This window comes from Meles meles, chromosome 20 (genome assembly GCF_922984935.1).
Source record: "Meles meles chromosome 20, mMelMel3.1 paternal haplotype, whole genome shotgun sequence".
In the NCBI taxonomy this organism is placed as follows: Eukaryota; Metazoa; Chordata; class Mammalia; order Carnivora; family Mustelidae; genus Meles; species Meles meles.
In genome coordinates, this window is record NC_060085.1 from 17,424,937 (window position 1) to 17,448,493 (window position 23,557).

At 45.8% G+C, this 23,557-nt stretch overlaps 2 protein-coding genes across 10 annotated transcripts in view; one reads left to right on the forward strand and one right to left on the reverse strand.

Annotated features, from left to right (window-relative positions):
* KIF9 (kinesin family member 9) overlaps positions 1-9,378 on the reverse strand; it is a 59,782-nt gene extending 50,404 nt beyond the window's left edge. The window contains exons 1-4 of one of the 7 annotated variants that reach the window (XM_045990164.1): positions 8,652-9,360; positions 7,864-8,105; positions 3,484-3,581; positions 1,888-2,053 (exon numbers count right to left, since the gene is read on the reverse strand). In XM_045990164.1, coding sequence (XP_045846120.1) covers positions 1,888-2,053; positions 3,484-3,581; positions 7,864-7,900 — 301 coding nt within the window. In that variant the 5' untranslated portion in view covers positions 7,901-8,105; positions 8,652-9,360. Of the gene's footprint in view, positions 1-1,887; positions 2,054-3,483; positions 3,582-7,863; positions 8,106-8,651 lie in introns of all 7 variants that reach the window. The other 6 variants (XM_045990167.1, XM_045990166.1, XM_045990169.1 and 3 more) reach the window with 6 other exon arrangements.
* A 53-nt stretch (positions 9,379-9,431) lies between these two features.
* Positions 9,432-23,557, forward strand: part of KLHL18 (kelch like family member 18) — a 54,338-nt gene continuing 40,212 nt past the window's right edge. For 2 of the 3 annotated variants that reach the window (XM_045990171.1, XM_045990172.1), the window contains exon 1: positions 9,432-9,688. In XM_045990171.1, coding sequence (XP_045846127.1) covers positions 9,560-9,688 — 129 coding nt within the window. In that variant the 5' untranslated portion in view covers positions 9,432-9,559. Of the gene's footprint in view, positions 9,689-16,136; positions 16,242-23,557 lie in introns of all 3 variants that reach the window. The other variant, XM_045990173.1, reaches the window with a different exon arrangement.

Consider the following 23,557-nt stretch of genomic DNA (forward strand, 5'->3'; position numbering starts at 1 on the left):
GGAAGCACGTCTTGGTGATGTCCAGGAAAAGAGCTCCAAGGATAGCTCTTTCTATTTTTTTTTTTTTTTTAGATTTTATTTATTTATTTGACAGAGAGACACAGTGAGAGAGGGAACACAGTAGGGGGAGTGGGGGAGGGAGAAGCAGGCTTCCTGCCAAACAGGGAGCCCGATGCGGGGCTCGATCCCAGGACTCCGGGATCTGAGCCAAAGGCAGATGCTTAACGACTGAGCCACCCAGGTGCCCCTGAGGATAGCTCTCTTATCCGCCAGCATGCCTGGTGCCAGCCTGGACCCGGGCGTAGAGATGGCCATCAGGAGCAGCCGTGGACATGAGGAACTCCTGCTATAGGGCAGATGGGTGGGCAGGGAAATGGGGACATAAATGGTCAAAACACAGACTGCTGTTCTGAATCTGGCCCATATGGTGATCTACTGCTCCCTGTGCCAAAAGAAGATCCCACTGTCAGGCTTCTGAGCAGAACAGGTGGTATCAATGCAGAGAAACTGGGAATTTTCCTAGACAGGTAAGGAGGAGACAGGAGCATTGAACTCTAGCCCTTCTTTAGCAAAGCCATGAACTGCCAGTCTCAAGCGTAGCCTCCCTGGAGCTGGCCAGGCCGGAGGCAAGAAGAGCTTTCAAAAGCCCAGGAAGAAAGGGGTGTAGACGGCAAGTTCCCACAGGATCAAACAGGGCTGCTAGTTGGTCCCCTGCCACTTCCAGAAACAGACCACCATGACAGGTCCTGACCTGGCCCCACTGTCCTCTCAGTGAAGACTTCCGTTTGTAGCTGTCATGTCTGTGAGATTTACCATCCATCACTACCAGGCTCTGGTGCTCCTGTTTCCATCCGCCCTTCCTCCTGGCGTGGCCAGTTTGAGCCAGACCCATCCCAAATGCTGCTTCAGGGCAGCATGGGGCCATGGAAATCAGCGTCTTCCTTCCCCACACCAATGCTCTAGTTCCTGGGATTGGTAGGTTTTACGTGAGGGGCTCTAACTCAGCATGGGAGTCAAGGTCAGAAACAGTGTCTACTAACTTCAGTGTGCAGGAAGGAGTCACAGCGGGTAGGACTCAGAGCCCATTTGTGATTCCACAGCACCCAGAGCCCAAGACTCTTAATCTCCTAGACCTTCTTAGTTCTTTGGGGCCAAATCCCCTCAGGGTCAATGAGGGCCATACATACCTATGTGTCACAAGCAGGATACACTACAATGCATGGGCCTCAACACTAAACAGACTTTTAAACCAAAGACCTTAAACTTGCAGACAGGGAACATTCCAGTCACATGGGCAAAGTTTACAAATGGTGATACATTCTTCCTAAAGATTTTAAAATCTTCTTAAGATTTTCAAGCATCTTAGACTGAACTAGCTGGTAAAACCTTCCCAATAAAGCTGCTTTTATTTTGTTCAGACAATCAAACTCCACTCCATTTTTTTTTTTTTTTTTTGGTGCTATATGTAAATAACCCTATACTAGAATAGGAAGAGTAGACTGATTTTGCTGGTAGAATGAATGGAAGTAGTTCCTAGCAGGTAACCAAGAGAAAAGTATTTGGACTCAGTCAAATTCATAAAGACATTATCTCCTAAGCTAATATTTGAGAGATCTGAAACAGCATAATAGTTCAATCCCCATGACCTATATAGAGCCACAGTCTTTGAATGTTCCTATGAAGGTAGGATCCCAGAACTTTGGATCAAGTCACGCTCACAGTATCACCAAGCAAATAACCAGTTTTCCACCATAAGAAAATGGAGATAGACAAAGAAGCAAACAGGAGTTAGCATGTGAGGTTATCTTTTCTTTCATCCACCATCTCTTCCTCCAGCAAGGGTTCTGTGGGTTCTTATGTAAAACAACTGACAATTAACTAAATTACCATTGTATCCATCGAGGGCCTGAGCAACCAAGTCCTTTGCGACTGTCTCATAAACCACGTCCTGGGAGGCATTGTGCAGAACTCCATCCAGCTTGAACGACCAGTCTGTCTGCTTGTTATTGACAACCCCTCTCTGAAGATCCTTTTTTAAGTGAATATCAATGCTCTAGGAAGAGGGGAAGAGAGAGAGTATTTAGGAAACCGGTATGAAAAACTCACTGCTAGATGAGGCCTGACCCGGAGAAAATAGAGGAAGTGAACTTTAGGAGGCACAGGGACTCCCACCAGTGGCCGATATTCCAGTGAGTTCTTGGGGATGGGAGAAGGAAGCTCCTGCAGAAAGATCACACAACCTTAAGGTGGAAGGATCGGGAGACTAGAGCATGTCATAGTTTCAGGACTTGTCACCCTAGGTTACAGGGTGCTGTTTGTCTTGGTTCCCCCATCTATGATATTGGGGCAAGCACATTTACCCTATTTCTATTAAACAAGCTTTAGACACATTCACTAAGCACAGGGAGGCCTTAAATTAGGCCAGAGAGAAAAGTGGGCTTGGTGACAGATGCCCGGGCTTGAGCTTTATCTCTTACATGCTATGGGCCTTTGTGAGTAATGATGAATTAACAGCCACAGAAAAGGCTCTTCTTGGTTTCTCAGACATAATTCCTCACCGGTGTTACAGCAAATCCAAGGTACCTACATACTTGTAATTAGCATATTTTTAGATGCACAGATTTCTTTAAAAAAAAATTAGATGCACTATGGCAGAGCTGAGTTAGGAACCCATTGCATTAGGTCAATGGTAAATTCCAAGTCTTCACTATGGGGACTTCTGATGTAAAGGGCCTCTTGTTGGAATTTTTGTCCTGGCTGCCCTAATCCAGGAGCCAAGACACAGTCACATGCAGAAAAGGTAAGATCAAGAAAGAGAGGCTCGGTCCGTTCACACATTAAATGTTCTGTGCTTCCATGTTCGTTGAAACCATGCCCAGTGTGAGCTTTTTTTCTGACTGCCAAGACTTGCAAAGCTTGGGGAGGTTGCCCTTGAATTCCTCCCTTAAAGAACATTTCAGTGCTGCCCAGAGTGGATTCACAGTTGTTTGCTGAATGAAAACATAGGACTCTCTCGACCTGTCCCAAGCCTGTCATGGGCTTCGGAAAGACAGTCATGACAGTGTTAAAGGCATGGGGACGGATAACTCTTTCCAGTTACCTCGATAAGAGCTTCTCCCACTGCTTTGGTCAGTGTAACAGTTATCAACCTAAGACATTCTACCTGGGCCCCCGGGGAGTTTATGTAAGAGCAGATCTGATCACCAGAAAGTTTTATGAGTGTGTACAAATGTCAGCTTTTCTGTACAAGATACAAGGATGAAGGTAAACGTATTAAGCAAAAACATAATTAAAAATGGGAGTTTCAAGAGTTCCCTCATCAAAAGCGATTCGGGGAGTGGCTTGGACTTGCTGGACTCTGGAGTCCATCTGAACTTTTGTCAATTCTGCCTTGGTCCTTACAGGCTGTTTGGAAACAGGGTCATGCTGTAGCAAGGGGGGACAGAGGGACCAGGCCCATGATGGCAAGCGCGTTCCACTTACTTTGTTGTCCTCTCCATATTTGATCATTTCGTGAGCAAAGTCGTCGGTGGGTTTGACACGGACAAATGCATGGACCTTTTTCCTAGTGCCCATTCTAGCTAAAAACGAGAAAACAGTGCAACTTTCAGTGGTCGTCATCAAATGACAATCAGTGTGTACAGGGGTGCTGTCGCTTACAAAAAAAGAGTAGAACACAGTGACATGCAGTCTGTGTTTTCCTATCCTCAAGAGCCAGTTTTCCTTTTAACCCCCTAACGTGTCAGTGCTCTACTCAAGGACACTGCTCAACACACAGAGGCACTTCCTGCTAGACAGGCTGACTCATCATTTCCCACCAATGGCCCCCTAAGAGACAGACACACAAGGCAAGAAAAATGTTCCCTTGAGTGGCCTAATCTCAGATGTGTTTCCTAAAAATGTTCTGTAATGCAGTCCACTTACGCTTTGCCTCATTCATTATATTTTCCTCTAAAATACGTAGGACCTGCATTTAAACTAATTTTCTTTTCTTCACTATACATTCCTGCAAATGCCGCATCTCCTCCTCTAACTTCATGTGACTGACTTAGACCAGAAAAATGATTCCCTAGAAGTATATTTAATCTAGCCCATAATCAAATATCCTTTATTCTCTGGCAGTCCATTGAGAAAAAAAATCAGAGAGTCCTCTACCTCCTCTTCCTCTCTCAAACCTAAATATATTTCTTTCAGGTAGACACACTTAAATTTCTATTTATTTATACTGTCATGAATAATACGATGTGTAACAAAATGTTAAAATAAAACTTTGGGGTAGCTTCATGGGATAGAATGTAAGGTTATAGGCGTAAGGATTAGGGAGGCAGATTCAGGTAAGTGACCTTCCTACTACGTAGAGCTGTCCTATAAATGGAAAAAACTCAAGCAAAGTCAAGACGCCAGCTAACAGAGATGCCACCAAAGGGACTGTTGCATTGAGGGGAGAGTTAATTAATCTCTTAGATTCTTAGATTCTAACTGAAGTATTTTATAAAAACATTTTTAAAGGGTGCCTGGGTGGCTCAGTTGTTAAGCGTCTGCCTTCAGCTCAGGTCATGATCCCAGAGTCCAGGGATCAAGTCCCGCATCCAGGTCCCTGCTCAGCGGGAAGCCTCCTTCTCCCACCCACTCCTCCCTCTTGTGCTCCCTTTCTTGCTGTGTCTCTCTGTGTCAAATAAAAAAATCTTTTAAAAAAATCTTTTTTTAAATTGAGGGCACCTGGGTGGCTCAGTTGGTCAAGGGTCCAACTCTTGGTTTTGGCTCAGGTCAAGATCTCAGGGTTGTGAGATGGAGCCCCACAACTGACTCCACCTTCAGGGAGGAATTTACTTAAAATTCTTTCCCTCTCACTCTGCTCCTCCCCCTACTTGCATGCTCTCACACTCTGTCAAATAAATAAATGAAATCTTTAAAAAAAATTTAAAAATTGAATTATACAACCAAATGATAATAAAATCTATTTCTTTTTTAAAAAGATTTTATTTATTTATTTGACACAATGATAGAGAGCAAGCACAAGTAGGCAGAAGCATAGGCAGAGGGAGCAGGCTCTCCCCCAAGCAGGGAGCCCTATGCGGAGCTCGATCGCAGGACCCTGGGATCATGACCTGAGCCAAAGGCAGACGCTTAACTGACTGACCCACCCAGATGCCCTTAAATCCATTTCATCGGATATCAGTCTCATTGGTGAAATTATATGAGGCCCTCTCCTAGCAGTGACTGTGTAAAAATATTTAATACTAATTAGACAGAAAATTTTGGTTCCAGCATTGACACAGAGTGGAGAAGCAAAGACGGTTATTAAACAGAAGGAACAGTTGTGCTATTTTTATTGCTTTGAAGGGAACTTAAAACTTAGCTCTTGAGGTACCTCTCATATACCGATGACAAATAATTAAATATTGAGAAAAAATATCAAGAGCTCTAAGGAAAGCTAAGGAAAAAACAATTTCTAATCATCATCAATTGCATTAAATCTAGTTAAGAAGTTCTAGAAAACAAGATGAAAGTCTATGAAAATATGTTAAACATCACTGTTCGAAACTACTGGGGAAATTAACATAATTTTAAGTTGTTCAAAGAGGAAACATTTCTAATTTTATGTATGTTTTCCTAATACTGATCTAATATATTTTTTTCTTTCCTTCTTTTTCAAATAATGTGAATATATCATCAAGTAGTCTATGGTCATGTAGTCCTAACACCAGGCTCTCACATTTCGATTATTTTACTTTTATGGAACTATGCATATAAAGAAAGAATGTTAAAAACTCATTTAGAGTTTATGCTCCAAATGTACAAAACACACTTGGAATAGAGACAAGGCCCAAGAGTCTGGATGTGTGCTACATGGTACACTTCTCTTTGACCTCCCTCTCAGGTTTAAACCAGTTCAAGAAGAAACGAGGCATTTACCACTAAAATAACCCGTACCTTCAAGGGGCAGGAAAGGGGAGTTGAAGCCAAAGAAATCTCCTGGGTATTTTTAGAAAACAAAACAAACACAAAAAACAACCAGCAAAGGATTTGCTGAATTCACGAGGAGTTAGCAAAACATGAGACACAGAGGAAGCTGATTCAATTTCATATTCAAATTGGAAAATAGCAAAAGCATGGTGATTAAGGAAAAAATAGTTTGCTTGAACTATTGCAAAGAACTCTACAAATAAAACTAATTGTTAAGACCTTTACTGTAAAGAAAAAGTCATGCATGACAGGCATTTCTCCTCTGAATTACAGTTAATTATTTCACTTTTTGTTTAAAAAGATTTTCACCTATTTATTTGAGAGAGAGAGCGAGCACAGAGGGAGTTCGAGGGAGAAGCAGACTCCCCACTGAGCAGAGTCTGATGCGGGGCTTGATCCCAAAACCCTAGGATCATGACCTGAACCAAAAGCAGGCGCTCAACCGACTGAGCCACCCAGTTACCCCTAATTATTTCACTTTTAAAATTTATTTTTTATGGGACGCCTGGGTGGCTCAGTTGGTTAAAATTTATTTTTTATTTTTTAAATATTTTGTTTATTTATTGGACAAACAGAGATCACAAGTAGGCAAAGAGGCAGGCGGGGGGGGGGGGGAAGCAGGCTCCCCGCTGAGCAGAGAGCCCAAGGCGGGGCTCGATCCCAGGATACTGAGATCAGGACCTGAGCTGAAGGCAGAGGCTTTAACCCACTGAGCCACCCAGGTGCCCCATTTCACTTAAAAAAAAAAAAAAAGCACATTAAATAAAGAATATATGTATAATCCAAGAGAGGTTCAATGAATGTTACCTGATAAAAAAAGACTGCAGATTTAAAAAATATTAATGTCTCTCTATATTTCTAAATACAACTTGCAATGACCACGAGATTTCCTATTACAATTATGTTAATTGTCATCAATGGCATAACATATCTCTACAGAAGCAATTGAATAGGCCCTCCCCTTTGTTCACAGTTTCAATGATGTCAACAAATGAAACTCCAACCCGTTGCAAGGCCTTTGGATGTCAAATCAAATAAGCAAACACGTCACTTTTTTATTTGCCTCTGTAGACCTGTGTCCACTTACTACATTCCTCAAGTAATTATTTCATGGAAGTCTTTTCCCAGCCACTATGGGACCATTCAGACATTTTCATTTTTAGAAAATGGATCTGAAAGTTACTCAGGTGATCAAGGGTGCTGGCTTATCCAATTTCAGTCCTAAAATTTTTGTCTGCAAAATTGAGCTCAAGAAATACAAAGCCACAAATGGCTCTAACGTGGATCCCAATTTGAGGAAATTGAAGAGGAAAATCTCAACTCCATTTTGATCTAGGCTGTTGGGAAGTTGGAAGTGGACACAAGCAAACTTACCCTCAGTTTCTAAAGCTCTGGGAACCATTGCTCACACCAGTCTGAGGGCCTGGCCTCCAGCCCTGGGTGCCCTCTGAATGGAACCAGCCCAGATGGCAGGTGCCCAGGCCTCCCTCCTGGAAGCCCCCACCCATCCAGCACAAGGACAGCCCAGGAAAGCCCAGGCACGCCCTCCCCTCAGAGTGGGGCGTGCAACTTGCCCATGCACATGCACATGCCCATGCAGTCCCCCTAACTTCCCAAGGCCCACCCCACTCACATCCACAGCTCCAAGTATGTCAGGAGCTATATCCACCTAAGGCAAGCCTTCTCTCTTTTATTTAAGACTTTATTTTTTAAAGTAATCTCTACACCCAACGTGGGGCTTGAACTCCCAGCCCCAAGATCAAGAGTTGCATGTTCTAAGGACTGAGCCAGCCAGCGTCCCCCCACCCCCTTCTGTCTTAACCCATCCTGTAAGGCTGCTGTCCAGCAGACACTCAACACCCAGACATTTGAGACCCCATGCCATCTTGCACTTACTGAAATAATGCTTGTTACCATTCTTACGCCGCATCATTTGAGTGGGTTTCCGCTCCCAAATTAAATTACAAGTTGCTTGAGGGACAGAACTGTGCTTTAATCTCTTTTGAATCCCCCCTCAGTGTCCAGAACAGTGCCCAGCACAGAGCAGGAACTCGAGAAATGGTGGTTGGTGGTGATGGTCATGGCTGGAAGTCAGAGGACGACTGAATCTCCACCTGTGGGTCCATCTTCCGTCACTACTGAGAGAGTCCCAAGGGGCATATGTCACTCCCCTCCCACACCACCTCCAATCCCTGAGCCCACAGCCTTTCCAGGACACTTAGTTTCCAGGCACCACTTGCAAGAAGCCATATTCAGCCCCTCACCATGCCCTCTCTTTTAGCAGTGTCTCCCCCCCTCCCCCTCCGCCCCAGTACCTTGCGGGGAAAGTGTCTCTCTCATGGGCACCACCCTTACCAGATAGTTCTGGTGTAAATAAGTGAACCTCTGAGTGGTCACCAGGAGACCTCTCTGAAAGGCACGTGGTTTCCTTACTTGTTTTAAGGGTGGAAATGAACAGAATTGTTACCAAGCACCTCTGAAGCCTGGATAAAAGGAGAGGGAGCGTCTGGTGGGACGAGCCCCTAGCTTCCAGCGCTCCTGCCCAGACCAGGCGCTCTCAGTACGGAACCCTCATAGTTGGCAGAGCGGCGGCAGCATCTAAACCCCAAAACAACAGGGTCCAAACGCACCCGGCCTCAATTCCAGGCAGATGGGGCCTCCTCCCTTTTCCTCACCCAACATACCAGACCCCTGCTTGGATTGTAGGTGGCAGTTGGCCTTGGGGCCATTCCTGTCCCAATCTGGAGCGGTTTCCTCATCTGTAAAGCGGGCGGGTCGACCTGGAGATCCCGAAGCCCCCTCCAGTTCGAAAACTGACGAATACAGAAGGTCCAGAAGACCTCTGGTCCCCCACTTCACGCCCTCTCAACCTCGGCAGCGACGCAGAACCCTCGTGGGGCCAGGGAACGTTAGATTCGAAGACCCTAAGCCGGAGCCAGCCCGAAAGGGCGCCCACGATGCCGCGCCCCCTCCTCCGCTCGGGTTTCACAGATCAGCGAGCTAAGCCTGGGGACTCCCGGGTGGAGCGGTCTTCGAATCCCATTCGTTGCCAGCCGCCTCGGCGTACACTCCCTCTCCAGCCTTGCTTCTCCCCACCCGGGCGGCGCGTGAATCCGTTCACTGCTCCGGAGGCAGTGGTCCTCCAGCTGCCCGACCGCTGCAGGTGCAGCGACTGCAAGCCGGCACTCGCAGCCGCCGAACTGTGTACATAGCCGCCATGGCAACGGATCGTTTCCGCAGATTCCGGAAGTATCAAGGTAGTGGCGGAAATGAAGTCTGCGGCCCTGGGTCGAGCCACGATATAGGTCAGGGCAGAATCGGAAAGACGGGAGATGGGACCGGTTAATCTAGAAAGAGTGAAGCAGCTGCAGGCGTGAAAGCACGGTCGGGAAATCGCGGGAACGAAGACTAGGCTCGTACCAGGAAACGGGGCAGCGGGGCTTCCGGCGCCTAGCCCTTTGAGACTACGGCGGCCGCTCAGGCCCATCTGCTCCAGCCCTGCGCTCCCGGCGGGTTCGCGCGCGCCCTCGCTCCGCCCCGTTTAGTATCGAGCCGGCCGGCCAGGCCTGCGCAGTCGCGGCGGCCGGGGAAGATGGTGGAGGACGGCGCGGAGGAGCTGGAGGACCTGGTGCACTTCTCCGTGTCCGAGTTGCCTAGTCGTGGCTACGGCGTCATGGAGGAGATCCGGCGGCAAGGGAAGCTGTGCGACGTGACGCTCAAGGTACCCAAGACTGGGCAGCGTGAGGCTGAGGGATAAGGAACCGAGTGGGGAGGAAAGAGAGGCGGAGGGTAGGGGAAGAGAGGAGGTCTAGTGGGCAGAGTGGTAGGGCAAGGAGATCGGAGAGAGACCGAGTAGGGGAGAGAGAGGTGCGGAGTGGGAGAGAGGAATTGGGGCTGAATGGGGAGACGGACAGGGACAGACCCTCAGCCCTTAGAAGGACAAGCTGAGAGGTGTGCGGCTGAGGCCTTCGGGGTGGGAGACATTGGTGTACTCGCCTCGCTTTTCTGTCACACAGACGGGAGAAAATGAACTTGCAACCCCTCTGGAGAGGAGGGGGCGGTGGTTGCCTCTGCATTCTGATGGGCACCCTCTCTTGTCACCGTAGACACTTCTTTGTGTCCCTCGAAGTTAGCTGTGCCGTTGTAAGGCGCAGCCTTCTCCTTAGCAGTCATTGCTTGTCCTTGATTGTTAGATTACTATTTTGTCTCTTAAGAGCTTTTAAAATCGAATCTGGACACCTTTTGAAGTGGCCATCTACTCTGCTCCCCACTGAAAGGTGCACTCACTACTACTTCCACAAAGGTCTGGGAGGATGGACTGGGTCCGCGTGGGGGAGAGGGATCCCTTAACCACCTGTTCCCTATCGGCATCCTGGACCCAAGAGCCAGACTTCCTCCCGTGCTTTGCATCCATTCCTGCTGGAGAGGCATGCAGCGCTGCTCCTTGACCTAACCCTCTGAGCCCTCTGGAGCCCTCCACGTGGGAAGGTGCTGCTGTGAACTGTGCTCCCTGTTGGGCTTTGGCTGGAAGGCTCTCAGCATCTCTTCGGGACCACATGAAATATATATACACACATGCAGAGATCTTTTCACCCCGCTTATTTTCTACAGAATTAAGGAAACTTTTCTTCTTCCCATAGTTGAGTCAGATCTCTGGAGACAGGAGAGTAGAATGGTTAAGAGTGTGGAGATAGAAGGATTTGGATTAAAATCCTAGTGGTAACCTTGGGCAAGTTTCTTAATCTCTCTAAGCTTTAGTTTTCCAAATGTAAAAACCAGGATGATTCTTAATTCTCAGTATTAGTGTGAGGATTCAGTGAGAAAATGTGTAGTATTCTTTGCATGATGCCTCGCTTAAGTTTTTCATCCTCCGAAGGAGGTTGGTTTTCCAGGAGGGGGGTGAAGTGGCCTAAAGAGGGAAAAGGATCTTTGGTGGGGAACCAAGGGGTTTGAGAAAAATGAACTGGACTAAGGGAGGCCAAGGAAGTAATAAATGTAACAGGAGATTTTTGTCCATGGTGATGACATGGTAGAAGATGTCAAGGCTACTAGAGGTTTGTAAGCAGAAGAATGATCTGGTCGTGGCAGTAACGCTTGGGGTGAGTAGAGACTGGTGAAAAGCAGTAATGGGGAGAATTTTGGGATTAAGAGTTAGGCTGTAAGGAAGAGGCAGGGAAAGCTTGTGAGACAAAGAGAAGCAAAAGGGTATGATATAGGGGAATGGTTACAGATATTGCTACATAAATTGAAGCAGTGCCTTTTGCCTCTGCATTTCATGCAAATACAGAATATAACAACATTTAGCATAACAATGCTTGAATGATTTTTTTACATTACATTACAATGCTTTTTGTTCATTCAAATGAACAAGAAAATTATTAGAGGTAGTTCTAACCAAGATTGTTGGTCTCTCTCTCTATCTCTCTCTCTTTCTCTCAGGATAGAGTCTTTCCTGAAACTTCTGTTTCCAGACTGTCTTCCGAATAAATAGGAACTGAAAAGTCAGTTGAGCTTTTCACTGTGGGATGGAATTTATTGACTAGTGGGCCTCCTTGCAGGACAGTGCTTCTCAAGCTTTACCAAGTATTAGAATCACCTGGTGGCCTGTTCACACACTGGTTGTTGGACCTCATCCGGGGATTTTTTATTCAGTACGTCTGGCATGGGCCTGAGAATTTACATTTCTGACAAATTCCCCAGTGATGCTACTCCTGGCCTGGGGCCACATCCTTAGAGCCAAAACCGTAGGGTGATTGGCCTCCCCTTTTTAATGCAGTATGTTCAGAGTCTGTGGACCTTCATTCAGGCTTCTGCCTGAGTGGAATAAGTTGACTGTTCTCATTCTAGGAACCTTATGATGGGAAGGGACTGGGGGCTCTTGCTTCTGTATGCAGACTTTTACTTAATCCCTGAATGGTACCTTCTTTGTCTTCAGTGGTTGGTTCCCTGGTTGCCCAAGTCTGGAGTCTCTGGTTCATCCGGTCCAGATGATAAACCTCCAGTCTTCTGCCGGGGTGATGACCACTCCTGCCTGATTTCAGCCTCCCTCATGCTCACACCTACAGACGAAACCTGAGTCTCCAGCAGCTGAGGTTTGGAAGGGACTCTGAAGTGGCTTGCCATGTGCAGTGCTCAGTGTTCTCCATGGAAGTCAGTCACTACTCACCTTCCAAAGTTTGGTGATATATTTGATCTGCTCTCTTCCAGCTGCTTTTTCCTTGGGAGCTTTGCTGTTCCTAAGTTGTCAGTCCAAGAAGTGATATAGCACAGACTCAAGCCAGACTGCCTGGATTAGAATCCTGGCTCTGCCACTTATTAGCTGTGGAAACTTAGGCAAGTTCTTTAAACACTGGGGACTCAATTCCTTCATCTGTAAAATGGGTGTCATCTCCTACCTAATAAGAGTGTTAGGAATTCCATTAGTTAATGGACTTAAAACAATCATGTAGTAAATGCTCAGTCGCAGCAGATATTTATGAATAATGACATAATTATGAATAATAATGGTGAGGTTTCTAGAGAGAGTGGAAATAAATGGGTATGTTCAACCTGCCATTTTGAATTTGTTTAGCTTCTGATGAATTCTGGGTGATTTTATCTAAACATAACATTCATTGTCTTAAGAGTATTCAGACCGCTGCTCTGCTCTAGTAGCCTACATTTTATAGATGAGGACCCAAGCCCAAAGGAAGGGACTTGTTCAAAATCACAGATTGAGATAGGCAGAGCTAGGACTAGAGACTGGACTCCTGGTCTCTGTTCTCCTGGCCAAATGTCCTTCCTTGCTCTCCTGTTGTGTCTTCTATCACTGGCAGTGACGGAACTGAATTCCAGCTGCTACCTGAATTAATTTACCTCAGGTCAGTTGTACTCACTGTTAACAACAGGTCATCTTTTCTATCTTGTCGAGCTTTAGGGAGTGTCTGAAAGTTAGCGTTAGCAGGTATGATGTATTCTCAAAATTCACTGCCAACTCTCAAACCTTACTTAATTTTGCTTTTGGAAATATTTGAAATTTAAATTCCTTGGGCACCTGTTGGATAATTAAGAAGAGGCAGAACAGAAAGGGAAATAATACTAGATTTTAAAAATCATATTCTGTGTCTGTGTTGACATGAATGTTTTTTTAATTTATTTGACAGATATCACAAGTAGGCAGAGAGGCAAGCAGAGAGAGAGGAGGAAGCAGGCTCCCCACAGAGCAGAGAGCCCGATGTGGGGCTCAATCCCAGGACCCCGGGATCATGACCTGAGCCGAAGGCAGAGGCTTTAACCCACTGAGCCACCCAGGCGCCCCAACATGAATGTTTTTTAAAAAACCGAAAATGGGGTACCTGGGTGGCTCAGTTGGTTAAGCAACTGCCTTCGGCTCAGTTCTTGATCCCGGAGTCCTGGAATCGAGTCCCACATCAGGCTTCCAGCTCCATGGGGAGTCTATTTCTCCCTCTGACCTTCCCCCCTCTCATGCTCTCTCTCACTGTCCCTCTTTCAAATAAATAAATAAAAATCTTAAAGAACAGTACTGAAAATGATGAGCCCTCTCCCCAGAAAAATGCACATACTTAACGTACATGCAAAATTTTGCGTTCAAGCTTGAGAGCAATTCTCCTGAGGCCCATTTCTGGCCCATGGGTTATGAATTCAGCTGAGTATCTTTTTCCTATCAGAAAAAGCCCATGGTCCGTCTACATGACAAATCATTTTCTCTTAAAGGTTAGGAAGGTAGCAGTGCAAGACTTCTGGGCAACCTATAACATCGGGCTTTGTCTGGGCAGAGAGGTTTGCTTCCACCTCGGCTCTCGTCCCCTCTTCCCATCAGCCTGTTTCCTTTCCTTTCTTCTGGGCTGCCAGTTGCCCAATGCTCTGGCCTCATCTGTCAGGTTCACTGGGATCCTGTGAGTTAGGCAGACTCCCCAGATTCAGTGAATGTTCATAATTTGTTATTCATTAATGAGCTCTAGACCCACCACTTGAACATTTTTCTGTTCTCCCCTCACCTCACATTCTCCTTTTTCTTTATTTGTGAGAGCAGAAGAGGGTCACCTGCATATTCACTGATCCATAAGTTTAGGAGAGAAGCTTCCTTCTCTCTCATTGCTTGATCGCTCACTCGCTCTCTCTCTCTCTCTCTCTCTCTCTCTCTGTTCTGCAGCCACTAATGAACTTCACCAATAAGCTGGCATTGGCCTTCTAGCATTTCCCAAGGCCCCTGCTAAGGTTTTGAACCCAGATCTGATCATTTGTCCTCCAGAAAGAAATGTCTTTTCCATGGGTAAAAGGCATAGTATTAGAATATTTTCCTTTGACCCACTAAATCCAGGTACAAAATTCTCATTGAGACCGGCTTCAAGAGCCACACATTTGAGTCTGGAATCTTGCCTCATTTGCTCTCACACTGATTTGGTGATGAAAGAGTGTGTGGAAAAGGCTATCAGGAAGTGAAGTAAGGACTTGTTGATACATGCCATTTTGATGTTCTGTGTGGTATAGTGAGTTACACAGGTTTAATTACAGAGCTGGGAGGATCCTAGAAAAGGAGCCATAGAGGTCCTCTATCAAAGCCATTCATTTTAGAGATTAAAAAACCCTGAGGCTTAGAGATATTAAGGGATTGCCCAAGGGACAAAGCTTTATTATCTGGGATCCAGCCTAGCTGTTGGTGGAAGGAATGCTTTTGCATCCTCTTCCCATTACTCACCTGCCCTGCTGATGTTAGGAAGCAGAGCGGGGAACACACGCCATCTGCAGTGTCATTTTCAAGCATGGAGGACAGCGATGTCTATGTCCCGATGCACCACCATTGCTCTATTTCAGGAGAGAGGAAAGATGCAGGCTTTATCGGCTAGTCTTTTGCACATTTGAATTCTGGACTTTCTTGATTTTGAAATGGCACCACATTGGAAAACTTATGCTTCTGAGTATTGTTCATTCCTGGTGTTTTCTGCTGACTTTCCCCAGGCAGTTGTGTTCATTTCCAGCCTTGCCTTTTCTTAGTGAACAGTTAGAACCGAGCAGAAGGATATGCTCCTTGAGAGCAGAGGTGCACTTAGGTATGAATGCATGTTCATCGAAAAGTCGGTTTTGCTTTCTTCCTCAGGTTATGTTGTGGTTCATGCTGTTACATTTGGACGCCAATCAGAGGAGGAGAGAGCTTGCCGCTGCCTGGTTTGTGGGTAGGGAAAGGGAGTTGGAGGCATCCTGGAAAATCAGTTACCACCGAAGCAGCATTCAGGGGGTTCACTCTGAGGCTTCTGTGTAAATTTAAGAAGCCTGTGTTTGGGGATGCTTCTCACAGCGGGCAGTTCCTTTATGCTTTCATACAGGAGACTCCATTGTTTGCCTCTTGGCCACACCTGGTTCAGCTTAGAGGCTGGTTGACGGCAGATGAGATCACATTTTTCTAAAGGTGTGTTCTTACCCCCTTCTTAATTTCAAGCCTGGCGTCTCCCATCCTACTTTGGATTTGTGGAGTGTTGGCATTACTGTTGCCTCTTTGTTATAGAGCCGGCCCGTTTCCCCAGTTTAGGAAGGCCTCTTCCACATGAACAGCTGACCCCTTCAGCACTTGTTTCCAGCTGGGGAGAAGAGAGTGAACCAAGATGTGTGAACCAGGAGTTGGCAAGCATTTTCTGTAAAGAGCCAGATAGTAAATATTTTAGGATTTGTGGGTCATACAGTTTCAGTATGCAACCGCTCAACTCTGATGTCGTGGCACCCAAGCGGCCATACAGAACACATACATGAATGGGTATGGCTCTGTCCCATTAAAACTTGATCTGCGGAAACAGGTATAGGCCAAACCCATTGGCTGTGGCTGGCGGACCCCTGTTGTATAGAAATATGGCCTCTGTCAAGTTTAAGGCCTTGGAAGTAGGTTACACTTGCCTTATGGCCCCAGTATACACTTCTGTCGTTCCCACTGCATCTAGCAGTCAGAAGCATCTCTTATTAAAGAGTGCAGATGAACCAGAAGTGAAGAACTATCTCTTTCTAGCTCACTGCAGGTGATCATGGGACTGTCCTGGTTGGTGACTGGGAATAACTGACGTAGGAGAAGTTACTGGTAAATTTTGCATCTCATCTTTGAAAGTCTTGTAGCTCTGCTGGAGCTTGAAGCAGACTGTTTCCGAAGCATTAACTAAAGACACCGTGCTCCCTTTCTGTCTCAGTTGAAGCTGAGGATGCTTAGCTGCTTGCAGAATGGCAGGCCAGAGGAGACCGTGTTGGCTCCTGTGTTCCAGTGGACCTGACCGGCTGTGTTCAGGGCCGTGAAGGTAAGGGCCAGAGTTGGGGCTTCTGGCAGGCAAAGTAGATAGTTCACCTATGGTCCAGTACATCTGGGCAGAGTGTGCTGCATATCTGATCAGAACACAAAAACGCTTTTCAAAAAAACCAGCTCAAGAATAGATATTTGTATATACTCATAGCAGAATTCCTCACAATAGCCAAAAGATGGAAGTAACACAAGCTGTACCAACAGTTAACTGGATAAACAAAATGTACTCCATTTCATTGAAAGGCATACAGTGAAATATTATGCAGCCCTAAAAATGAAAGAAATTCGGGGCGCCCGGCTGGCTTAGTTGGTAGAGGGGCACTGGCCTTGATCTCAGAATCATGAGTTCAAACCACACATTGGGTGTGGAGCCTACTTGATTTAAAAAAAAAAAAAAAAAAAAAAGTGAAAGAAATTCTGACACCTGCTCCAACGTAGGTGAACCTTAAAGACTTTATGCTGAGTGAAATAAGTCTGTCATAGAGGGACAGACACTCTATGATTCCACTTAAAGGAAGTAACCAGCGTACACAAAGAGAATAGAATGGCTCAGGGACTGAGAGGTATAGGGAATGGAGAGTTAGTGTTTAATGGGGACAGGGTTTCAGTTTGGGAAGATGAAAAAGTTCTGGGGACAGATGGTCGGGATGGTCGCACAACGATGTGAATGTACTTAATGTCACCGAACTGTATGCTGAAAAATGGGTAAAATGGTAAATTTTGTTATGTATATGTTACCACAATTTTTTAAAAAGCTGATAAGCTCAAGATGGGCAAGTGGGATTGCTTATAGTGCTGTGATTGCAGAGACCCTGAAAGCAGAAGCTGACTCTGTCCAAACCCACTGATGAGAAACACGGGACACTAAGGAATAACCTTCCCTGCTCTTTCACTTTCATAGTGTGCTGCCTCAGCTCTCGGGAGCCAGATTTTATCAGCTCAGCCCTGTAGCTGCTCTTCCAATGGTCACTTAAAAGGAATCGATTTCTAGGAAAGACATATTTAAATGACCGTACATGTGTTGTAAGCTTATTTTTTCTGTGCCAATTTGTAAAGTCTAAGTGTCCCATAACCTTGACAGAGCTGTCCTGAGGACCAGTGAAACATACTATGCTGACCTATCTTCCAAGTAAAGGTTTATTGGCATAGTCTCTAAATTACAAATGGCTTCAAATCTATGTTTGTCTTGCTTATTTTGCTCCTAAATACTAGACCTGCATTTCATTTGTCCTTTTGACCCTTATGCTAATTAATGTCTCAAATGAAGGCTCTTTCCCTCCTAAACCATCTCTGCTTTTGTTGACTTTGTGCATGGATGGCATACGATCCATGTAGGCAGGATTGAAACTCTGGAATCAGCTTTGGCTCATCCTCTTTCCTGTGTATTTTGTGTCATTTATCACAACGACAGTGGCATAATTATTTTCCAGAGTTCGTGAAGAGAGCACAGGATTTCACCTGGACTTTTCCTAGGAGACATGGTGCTAATGGCCAGAGTTAGAGAGACCAGTTATGGCTTGTTCTTTTTTTTTTTTTTTAAGATTTTATTTATTTATTTGACAGACAGAGATCACAGGTAGGCAGAGAGAGAGAGAGGAGGAAGCAGGCTCCCTGCCAAGCAGAGAGCCCGATGCGGGGCTCGATCCTAGGACCCTGGGATCATGACCTGAGCCAAAGACAGAGGCTTTAACCCACTGAGCCACCCAGGTGCCCCCAGTTATGGCTTGTTCTTGAAGTCACTTCTGTTTGCACCACAGAGAGAATCAGAGGTGAGAGATTTGTCAGGGGAGCAGGAAGTAGACCTGGGCTGCTCAGCTCTTGGTGGTTTAAAAGATGCTCATACTCATGTTTGGGATAGCTTGTCTTCTTTCCCCATCCATAGGCTATCCCTTTAAGTGAGCAGGGTTTCTGGGGAGAGCCGCCGGGCTGTGGGAGTGCCGAAGCAGCAGGTGCGGGCTGGTTTTCGGAAGGATTAAAGGAAAGGCTGCTGATTTAACTGCATCTCTGATTATTCTAAGCTGCTCACAGAAATCGGTCACTGCGTCACTGCATCTGGGAGACAGACGTGAGAGAAGCTTAAGCCTGTCCTGTTGGAGCTGATCGCCACTCTTGGTTGACTTTTCTAGGACCCCTGGCCCTGTTCTTGATATTCAGGATCCTCCCAACCCTGCCCCTCTCTCTTTTCCTCTAGTTGCCCACAGACTCCTCCGGCTGGCTGTGTCTTCGTGACCTGTGGTCTCCAACTCCCGAGCTGTGGCTGTAGCGTTCTCTGGCTTGGAGTATCGCTCACCTCTACCAGCAATCTTACCCGTGCTCCAAAGCTGCTTTCATTTCCATTTTTTTCCTCAGGGCTAAAGAAATGGCCAGACACTCCTTCCTCTCTTCTGCTGAGGCACTTTGCATTGTGTCTGTTCAGCATTGTCTTGTGGTCACAAGCCACACGCCTGTCTGCTTCTAGGAAGCACAGACCGGAGCCATCTTCTTTCTTTCGTGCTGCCCTGTTACAGTGGGGTGTGGTGTGAAATCCCATCTCTCGAGGAATTTTCTCATATCCCTCCCGGTGCACTCAATCCTTCCCTCTTCCTGTGGACCTTGACCCCTCGTTCCTTAGAGTATCATCCTTAGGGCCCATTTGGAATGCAGGCTCTCCGGCCCGCGTCAGACCTATCGACCACAATCTGGTGACTCTTCAACCCTCTACACATGAAGATTTGAGAAGCATTGCCTTCACGCTTTGCACCTACTCCCCTTACCTTACTGAACAGTGTGGAAGTGCTCGCTTATTCACTCTTGCTGTCCAGATGTCGATCTCCTGCGGCTTGTGAAGCATCCATTATCCAGCACAGTTCTTGGCATGTTTTAGGTGCTCAAAAGTGTTTGCTGTATTGCCCGAAAGGGCCCCTGGTATTATGTTTGAGATGCTCCTTCAGTCAGCCTGTTAATGAAGTGCATAACTGCTCAAAGCTTTGCTAGGTGCATGAGGCACCCTGCTGTGAAGTGGCCATCGGCCGCTATCTTTGGCATTTCCAGATCGATCAGTTGGGGAGATGGATGCCCATAATTAAATAAGAGAGGCAGGGTCTGATCCATCCTTTAACCATACAGCTATTACCAGAGGCCTAAGGGAACACCAAAGGAATGGAAGTTATTTCCAGTTCACAGGATTTGTGATGGTTGCACCAAGAGGATGGTGTCTGATTGGTGCCTGGAAGGATGAATAGGACTTTGACAAACAGACACTGTGGGAGGAGGCATTCCTGGCTGGGGTGAGCCTGTTCTCGGGCCCAGGCGTGAAAGTGCACAGACAGGACGTTTCTTGAACAAGTAAGAGATTGAGATGGAAGGTGTGATTGGGGAGGTGGGTGAGTATAGACTGAACTTGAATTCTCGTGATGTGGAGTCTAGACTGGTAAGGAACAACTGTAAATCACATGCTGCTGGTATAGCTAATATGTGTGGTTTCTGTGGACTCTGCCCTCCTGTCTCCGTCTCTCCTCACATTTTACCTTGCTGGACATGGGCGGGAGGCAGGGGGTGGGTTTGGGAAGGATAGGAAGGTCTGAATGTTTTAGCTGGCTCTTGACTGGCTCGGTATGAGACCATGGCCCATGTCTTTTTTTAGTCCTAGCTGGTCAGCCACTTCCTCCCTCCCCCCTTCCGGAGTCACTTACCCAGTGGGGCCCCCTAAAAGCAGAGAGATCTAAAGCTCCATCAATAGAGGGTTTCACACAGTGTGCTTTAAAATGCCATCAAAACTCCAGACTGAACCCAGTATGTTTTATTATACTTGCTGTCTGGTTCTCGGCCCCATGGGTTTGTAAGATTAATCATTTTTGCTTTTGGTGGAATGGACTAGCTTCCCTCTGCCCATGTTGTGGGCTGTGGGCAGGCCATCCAGCATTCAAGATGAAAGGGCGCTCCACTTTCCTTATATGCTAGCTTGTTGGAAATGCACCTGAACAAGGCTACCATGGTGTGGCTTATTTATTTCTTCTGCTGTTGGGAATACACTGTCAGCCTGGATGCCCGTCCTCCTCAAGTCGTCCCTAAGCCTTACCATCTTTTTCTTGAGCCTCTTCAGCTAACCGAATTTCCAAATAAGGTTGGATAGTCACCCTCTTGATGCGTCAGTGTCTTCTTCCCACCAGCTCAGTCAGTCCTGAGCCAGAAGATCAAGGTTAAAAAGAAGAGGTGAAACTCATCAGAAGTTTTATTATATGTTTGTATCTCAGATGAAAGACTGAGAGCTAACCCTTAGATGAAATGGGTTCTAGGATTCGTTAAGTACCCTTGCAATGAGGCACTGTGTTAAGTACTTTCTGTGGGGAAAACACATTCTGGAGGGGGAGACCTTCTTTAGGGACAACATAATGTATGCTACAATGTATGCTGGAGGCTTGTGCCAGGCACTACAGGATGGAGAACAGACTGCTGGGAGTCTGGGAAGTCCCTCAGAAGAGGGAGCATTTGAGCTGGATCCTCATGAATGAGCAGAGAAATAAGGGATAAGAATCCAAGTAGAGGAAATAGGGTGATGTAGGGGAATTGCCAACAACCGAGAAGAAAGACATGATGGCGGATGAAACTGCTTGGGGTAGATGGAAGCCAGTTTAGGATTTGACTCTGACTTGTAAGCAGTGGGGAGCCCAACAAAATGGGGACTGACATGACAGACTCAATTATATTTTGGGTTGATTCATTCAGAAATTTGATTCAACAAATACTATGTGTTCATTGCTAGACTATCCCAGGAAACACACAAAGATTGCTCCATTGGTGGAACTCGTGTGTTAGTAAGATAATTAAGTTACGTCAGTCCGCCACTATTGACACTTGCCAAGGTTACGCGTGACCTCCACATCCAGAATGATCTCCACAGTATAGAACTATTCTGTAACCATGAAGATTTCCCTTGTGCTGACCCTTTATAGTCACACCCATCCCTCTCCCACCCTCCATCCCTTGTCTCTGGCAGCCACTAATTTGTTCTCCATCTCTCACTTCAAGAATGCTATATAAATGGAATTATAAAGTATGTGACCTTTTGAGATTGGCTTTCCGTACTCAGCAGAATGCCTTTGAGAGCATTCTCAGAGTTGTTAAGTGTATTGATAGTTTTTTCCTTAATGTTTCCAACTAGTATGCTGGGATATGGATGTACCACATTTTGTTTAATCGTTTAAAACATTTAGGTTCCTTCCAGTCTGGGGCTACAAATAAGACTACTATGAATATTCATTTATTGGATTTTGCATGAAGACATGTTTTCATTTTCTCTGGGATAGATGCCCAAGAGCACAATTGCTGGGTCATCCAGTGAATTGATTTTTAGTTGTTTTTGTTTTCAAGATTTTATTTATTTATTTGAGAGAGAAAGCACGAGTGGGAGGGGCAGAGGGAGAGGAGGAGAGAGAGAATCTCAAGCAGACTCCAGGCTGAGTGCAGAGCCCAACACAGGTCTCAATCCCACAACCATGAGATCCTGACTGAGCCGAAACCAAGAGTCAGAGACTTAACCGGCTCTGTCATCCAGGCACCCCTGATTTTTAGTTTTAGCAGACATTGCCAAACTGGTTTCCACAACAGCTGTACCATTTTACATTCTTACCAGCATGTATGAATACAATGGTTAATTTTATGGATCAAGTTGACTAGGCACTGGTGCCCAGTTGTTTGGTCAAACACCAGTCTAGGTGTTGCTTGTGAAGGTATTTTTGAGATGTGGTTAACATTTAAATTAGTATATTTAGGTTACCTTCCATAGCGCGCCTGGGTGGCTCAGTGGGTTAAGCCTCTGCCTTCGGCTCGGGTCATGATCTCAGGGTCCTGGGATCGAGCCCCACATCGGGCTCTCTGCTCAGCGGGGAGCCTGCTTCCTCCTCTCTCTCTCTGCCGGCCTCTCTGCGTACTTGTGATCTCTGTCAAATAAATAAATAAATCTTTAGATTACCTTCCATAATGTGGTGGGCCTCATATAATTGTTGAAGGCCTCACCCCCCAAAATTGAGGTGTCCTGAAGAAGAAACAATTCTTTGAGATTATAACATGGACACCCTGTCTGATCGTCCCACTTGGGGGGCCTGCCCTGCAGATTTCAGACTGTAGACTACAATATCAAATCTTATCTGAATCTCCATCTGTCAACCTACCCTATAAATTTCAGACTTGCCAGCCCCCATAATTGTGTGAGCCTGTTCCTTAAAACCAGCCTCCCTGTCCCTCCTTCCCTCCTTTCTCTCGCTCCCTCTCCATATGTGTACACACATACCACTTCTGTTTTGCGGGAGAACCCTGATTAATACAATGTTCTACATCCTCACCAGCAACTGCTGTCGCTACTGTTTTTTCTGTTGTAGCCATTTTGTTAAATCTGTAGTGATATCTAATTATGATTTTAAGTTGCATTTCCCTAATGGATAGTGTTGTTGAACATTGCATGTGTTTGTTATTTGCCATCTGGATATCCTTTTTAATGAAATGTCTTATCCTGTCTTTTGCCCATTTTCTCATTGGATTGTTTTTCTTTGTTTACTATTGACTTTTCAGAGTTCTTTATATATTATAGATAGAAGTCCTTTCTTTGCCAGATGGACTCATATTTGGCAAATATGTCAAAAATACACTACTGGGGCACCTGGGTGGCTCAGTGGTTTAAGCCGCTACCTTCGGCTCAGGTCATGATCTCAGGGTCCTGGGATCGAGTCCCGCATCGGGCTCTCTGCTCGGCAGGGAGCCTGCTTCCCTCTCACTCTCTCTGCCTGCCTCTCTGCCTACTTGTGATCTCTCTCTGTCAAATAAGTAAATAAAATCTTAAAAAAAAAAATACACATGGGGCGCCTGGGTGGCTCAGTGGTTTAGGCTGCTGCCTTCGGCTCAGGTCATGATCTCAGGGTCCTGGGATCAAGTCCCACATCGGGCTCTCTGCTCAGCGGGGATCCTGCTTCCCTCTCACTCTCTCTGTCTGCCTCTCTGCCTACTTGTGATCTCTCTCTGTCAAATAAATAAATAAAATCTTAAAAAAAAAAAATACACTACTAACTAGTATCAGGTCCTATTATTAAATAGTATTGTTTGCAAATAATAGTACAAATTTACAGGTATAATTTGCAAATAATAATACTTTTGTTTTTATTTCTTTTTTTTTTAATTTTTTTAAAGGATTATTTATTTATTTATTTGACAGATGGAGGTCATAAGTAGGCAGAGAGGCAGGCAGAGACAGAGAGAGAGGGAAGCAGGCTCCCTGCTGAGCAGAGAGCCCGACGCGGGGCTCGATCCCAGGACTCCGAGACCATGACCTGAGCCGAAGGCAGA